Below are 6,390 nucleotides of genomic sequence, written 5' to 3' on the forward strand. Positions count from 1 at the left end.
TCACTGCATTTATAAATGAAGTAGGAAAGAAAAAGAATGCTCTGGCTGTTCTGGTTTTCTTATATAACAGCCTGTTTTCATTTGAGAAATGTTTTATAGTTCAGTTTGTTTCCTCTTACAGGATATTTTAACAGTCTATCCCTTCAATAAAATCTCCAATTGGAGCAGTGGAAGCACATACTTTCACATGACAATAGGGAACCTGGTACGAGGAAGCCGGATCTTATGTGAGACATCTCTGGTAAGACGAGTTTTGTTGACTTATACACAAGAAACTCCTAATTTTTCCTTTACATCCAGAATTGCCACAAGACAATGGTGCCAAAACAGATGTTAAAACCAGTGCAGATACAAAAAGCATTTGCTGCTATGTCAATAAAATTGCAGTTTAGAACTGGTTCAGTGCTATACAATGCCATCTGATGCAAAGATGTAATCCACAGAGCCAAGGCAAATTAGTAATTTCCCAAATTCTTCCCATATATCAAAATTCTATCTATCTGAGACATTAGGAAAAGACTGTACTTACCCACAAAATTTTGTAAGAGGCTTTTTGTCTTGCATGGTTTGATCCATCTATGCAGTAACACCATCCTTGTAAGATTTTACACTTTTCAATGAGTGGTGCCACCTTTTTAAGAATTGCTTTCAGATTGTCCCCAAACTCAGACAAGCATCACTCTATTGATATTTAAAGGTAAATTTGTAAAGACAACATAAAAACATTTAAGGGCTAACTTCTCTCACAGAAAGGCTTGGATTCCTAAGTACAAGATGTCAATCTACAGAATGAATGACAAGGAGACAGCAGAGCTATGCTCTGTAAAGTTTTGTAAATCTATGAAGGGAAGATAAATAATTATCAAAACAGTGACAGCTGTTGGAAGAGGAGATGTCCCTGCAGGGAAGAACCTAAGAAAATAAAAGAGGAAGGAAATGATAGTTTTGCTTCTGGAGCTCTTTAAGAGGCTTAAGAGTTTCTTCTTTTCTAACAGGGTTACAAAATGGATGACCTGTTAACATCCTATGTACGCCTGCTAATGAATGCTGTAAACAAGCAAAAGAACCTCCCAGCCTGAGAGGCGAAATAGAACCCATGACCTATATCTGTGCCAAACTACCTGTGATTTCATCTCCCAGAAGAAACGCCATTTAAAAAGCATTAATCTTGATGATCAGTCTTCTGATCACACACTGAATGAACTGTGTTGCTGAAATATTACCACAAGAGAAGCTCAAGTGAGTGTGTGCTTTCATATATCTGCAACACTGGTCTGTTGTAGATGTAGTATAAGAATTCTGTTCAGATTTTGGATTTAGAGAAAGTTTAGCTAGATTTTAATGTAATATAGAGGCAGGGGACAGAGGAACCCTAATATGAGAACCTCTTCTGATACTTGAAATCTCCTCCATTCTTAGAAACACATATTAACAATCTTCCTTTTGGAAAGAAATTGTCCCTTGTTGCATATACTCTTACCAAATGCATAAGCTCCTTGTCTTTGCAAACAAAGGTAACTGTTTTCTTCTCCTCCTATTGGAAATTCTAAGAGTGGAGAAATGCCCTTTAGTAGTAGGATAACTGGACACCTTGAAAGGTAAGATGCTGGTTTTCATCCTTTCATCACTACATTACATGCTGCAAGTTAACAGTAGACTATGACCACCAGTTACTGTCACAATATAACGGTCATTCCTGTGTGCTGCTAAATTAGCAGACTGTCCACTGGTGTACCATTGCCTTGGTTAAATTAAATAGTTTTCTTTCTTCCTCATTTTATAATGCACTTGGAAACTAACTGCTGCTTCTCTGGATTTTGGGTCCATTACTTTTACTCAGTTGCTCCTATTTCAAGTTATAGATGTGCTATTCAGTGCAAATCAGAATCAAAGAACTCAGTCTAACAGACATCTGTTGAAAAGAGACTTTTCTGCTCTATAAAAATGTTCTCAGCTTGGAGTTATGCAGACATTCATTCATGAGACAAGAATAATAGCTTTAATTTCTTGTGATCTTTTCTATTTCCTGTTTAGCAGGCACTTTGAGTGGTAAAATTTGATTCAGCACTTGTTCATCTCTCAGACCCTTGTAAACACACAACTTTGGTCCTATGGGAGCCCGAGCGTGCTCAGAGTGTGTAAAGCATATACGCACTGTGGTGATAGTAAGCTTAGATGCTTACCCCATCAGAGAACAAGTACTGCCTCTTCAGTGATAAGCCCTCCCTTGCTCACAGTGAAACGCTGACACGTCTTAAAGCATTTATACCAAGTTCCTTGAGACACGATCTGGTAGTGCTGGAAAAGCAGCTCTGCTAGAGATCTCAAATTTGCCAAGTATGCACAATGGTTCTCTTGTTCCCTCAGATGTTTGTGTGTGAAATTCAAACGCTAATGGGAGTTTTGTACATGGGTGGCAGGGAAGGGCCCCACTCTCTTTGTGCATCTAAATGAGTGCCACACTTGTCAGAATAGTTGATCCTTTTGCATGCAATTAGATAATTACTGCTGTAATGTCCATTGCTGGCGATGGAAACGTTCGAGACTAATGAATTCAAGTTGTTTTGTCATCCTATGTCTGATCTAACTGGCTATAAGTCAGAAGCATTTACTACTTCACCTGTACAAAAAGAAATTTTGCAGCCAAACTGTACTGTTTCTGGTTTTTAAATAAACACTGCAGAAAATCAAACACAATGTCTTTTTTAACGAGAAAATGGAACACTCGCTCTAGATTCATGTAACCTAAACCTACTAAACATTCACTACAGCCTGTAAATTATCATAGCATCCCATCTACTCGTCATATACACAACACAATTTGTACAGCAGAGCTTCTAAAAGGATGATACCCTTTTGTGCACATCCTCATCAACCAACACATCACCATCAAAGCAGCACAGATCCAAAACATGAATTCACCATGACAGTGCATAAGATTTGGGCAATCTCCGGAGTTCCTTAGCGTGTGTAATGCTCTCTGGCTCAGCACTGCAAATATAATATTTTTTTTTTTACTGTACAATATACAACTTTTTAATGGTTTGTGTGTGTGTGTGTGAAGGTTTAAAACGTATTACAGCTAACTTTATTACAGGAACATAAAATGGTACAGTATTACAACACTTCAATCTACAATCATATGTTTTGGTTAGACAGCACAAGCAAGGTGTGATAAAGTGAGAGCTCCACATGGTGCAGAATCCACACTGCTCATCAGGGCCTGAACAAAGGCAAGTAGCTGCTAATTCTTTTACTCAGTCTATACCACCCTCAGCACTTAATAGTGCTTTACAGACTAGTACAACCACATTTATTACATGTTTACCTGCAACCTATCTTCACCATCCAACCACTTTTTAAAAAAGTGTCAGTTACATCATCTAATACAAAACACGCAACATCTAGAAACTCTCTGAACAGAAGGTTGAACAATATTTTTCTACATTGCACAGACTGCTGTAAAAATAAAGACCAGGTTGCAAATCCTAGAGAGCAGATTAGGTTGCCATAAAGAAAGATTGCAAGTAATTAACATACCCTTTGAATACAAACAAGCTTCACATATTGTGGTTTCTAAAAGCAAAACCATTTTCAAGTGTACTTAGTGACTATCAGTGATTTTAATTCAGTATGTATAAATAGGAATGTAAACTATAAATGTATATAACAGCTTTTAGTAAGTGTAGACTTCTGAGCCAAGTTCAACCTTGATATAAATCTATACTCTCCAGTGGTGCGAAACCTAGGATGAATTTGGCCAGCATGTCTATTTACAGCAATGGAAAAAAGCATGCAGCTTATTTCTGACTGAGACCTTGACTTTATTCAAAAAAGAAACGAACAAAACCCAACCTGTCAGCCTATCAACACACTAAGGAGAATTCATTAGCCTGCATTATATTCTACTTAGTTTTTAAAGTGGACCCAAAGAAGTAGAGGAAGATGTATTTATAGTTATTTCTCCTCCTTCAATTCCCCTGTCCCACAAAAGGTGTGTCAGTAATACTCACTACTGTAACTCTGCACATTGCAGGCTATGGGCAGCAGGAGTATAAGAAAAATAACTGTGAAAAATTAATAATTTAAGAGATACTAAGAGAACATCACCCTCCATTAATATAGAGATCAGGGATTATGATGATTTCCCCACACACACTAATTTTGGGAAATGCTCGGAAGATCAGGACATAATCCAAATCCTAGAGAACTGAACAGCTTATCAAGAAAATGATATCAACTGTCCTTTGAACACTGGTCTACAGAATTTCTAACATGAGACAAAGTGAGAGCACACACTAAATCTCTACTTGCAGTACAAAAGTAACTCCATTCACCTCTACATACATGCATTTTCCATTGCTGAACTTAAGAGTGGCCACTGAATGAATATTATCTATTGCCTGCTAGTTACATAGTCTTTCCATATTTCCCAGTAGCTACGCATCTGTGTGTTCTTCCACCATCTTCCCAGGAGGCTGAAGATACACATCTGCTCAGAATTAGCATTAAACATGGCCTGTGACTAAGATTTAGGAACAGACCCCAATGCTTTAAGCTGAGAAGAATCTGCATAACATATGGAACTGCACCTAGATCAGTAGTCCTCGTGTTTTATGCTGTGAAAAAAATGCCAAAGAACAGGCTTACAAGACCGGTCTTTGAAGCGGGCACATACTACTGCACCAAAAGACATGCTGCTCTTTGTGCCCTTAACTAAAAGGCCACTTAAAGGCTGGTGAGAGAACAGCGACTAGCTGCATGTTCTCCTAAAGCAGTGACCAAAGCAGCTACTATTACTGTAATCTACAGTGCATATTAGTCAGAAGAGGATGGAAGAGTTCTACTGTTAAAATTAGGCCTATCCCCTCATCAGTGTTCTAGTGGATGCAGTATACCCCAGGTAAAAGTTTATGGTAACTTACAGCAACAAAAAGCAAAGCAGCTGAAGGGAAATGAATCAGCAAAGCCAGTAAATACCCAAGAGATGGTCTTGCATATAGGATTCTTAATCTGCACGCAGTTAACCAGAATTTCCCACCACTGCTATATCACTGGTGCAGTTTCACGGGTAGGAGCTACAGCAAGCGTGTTAACAGCTATCAATGCTTCAGCTATTATCTTGTTTAGATCTAGTCTGTGCAGAGGGGGATGTCAACGAGGACAATTTTAAGGTAGATTATTGCCCCAATCCAGTTGCTGCTCACATATACAAGAAGCGAGGAAGCTTTAACTACTTGCTAGCTAATTCACCTGGGCCCGCAGGGTGGTGCCTAGGCCCAACTGCTGTGTTCATTTGACTTAATAAACTAGCCACTTTTCGGAAGATTTAAATCATGCAAGGGACAACAGTGCCTTTCATCCTATCCACCTCGCAAAAGGGCAGGCACAGTCTCCAACTATTCATGGAAAGGGATTTTCAGGCTGCTTAGCTTAGTTCAGCACAAGGAACTATGGAGGACACTTCCAGAGGTGTCAGAAGCTCACTGCGATTATACAACACACAGGTGGACTCAGGAACAGCACCACTGATGGCTCACTCCTAAAGAAATATCAAAAATGCTCAAAACCAGTAAATTTCTCAGCACCTTTTGGGTTGTACTAGCAGAGACAGTAGGACCAGTGAAACTTCACCAATGACAGGCAAAACTACAGAGCAGAACTATATGCTTAAGAGGTACAGATTTATGTCTGAGGTCCTCTCTTTAAGTACACTCAGGTCTTAAGAAGAAAGGTGATGGGGAACTCTTGTTTGGGTGAAAAATTTTAAGAAAAATACTTCCTGTTTTTTTTCTGCATAAGACCACATTTGCTACAAACTAAATATTAGAAAGCACTTCACATAACTGGGCTTTCTGGATCATGATCAACTCATCTTTCAAATAAACTGAAGCTCTTAAATTGGTTAACATAACAGTAACGAAAAGAATAACCAAAGTTCAAGCCACATTGCACAAGAAACATCAGCTATGCCAGTGAATAGGACATGCTTTGTGCTGAATAGCAGAAGCTCTAGTACCCATGCAGTAGTAGAGAACAAACTGAGAAAATCATAGTGTCAGTTTCTAACAAAATTTTTTGTTCCTCATAGCCACCTCCTCCTTAAGGAGAGCCCATCTATTCTGAAGAGGCTAACATGGCCTTCACAACTGAAATCTTAGTACTGAACAAGGAAACAGCAAAGCAAACTTCTTCAGCTGTCTTAACATTGGACCTAAGCCAGACAAGCAGGCAGTTCAGATGCCGTAACTATTGGCTCCTGGGCTTTCCCAGCAAACCTGCAAACCAGAAGGATTGTACAGCATCTGTATATGCTCAGTAGGAATCTAGAGAATGACCAGAACATTTTGCATGTAGCAAAGAGTGACAGCTTTCAGAATATTTGCCTAT

The 6,390-nt window shown here is 38.9% G+C and overlaps 1 protein-coding gene across 2 annotated transcripts in view; it reads left to right on the forward strand.

Moving 5' to 3' along the window:
- The window catches only part of MYO7B (myosin VIIB), a 46,517-nt gene extending 45,438 nt beyond the window's left edge, over positions 1-1,079 (forward strand). For both annotated transcript variants that reach the window (XM_086468022.1, XM_086468023.1), the window contains 2 exons: positions 122-241; positions 996-1,079. In XM_086468022.1, the coding sequence (XP_086324148.1) occupies positions 122-241; positions 996-1,079 (204 nt within the window). The remainder of the gene's footprint in view (positions 1-121; positions 242-995) is intronic.
- Positions 1,080-6,390: the final 5,311 nt, after the last annotated feature.

The sequence above is a fragment of the Leptosomus discolor genome, chromosome 7 (genome assembly GCF_034619465.1).
Source record: "Leptosomus discolor isolate bLepDis1 chromosome 7, bLepDis1.hap2, whole genome shotgun sequence".
NCBI lineage: Eukaryota > Metazoa > Chordata > Aves > Leptosomiformes > Leptosomidae > Leptosomus > Leptosomus discolor.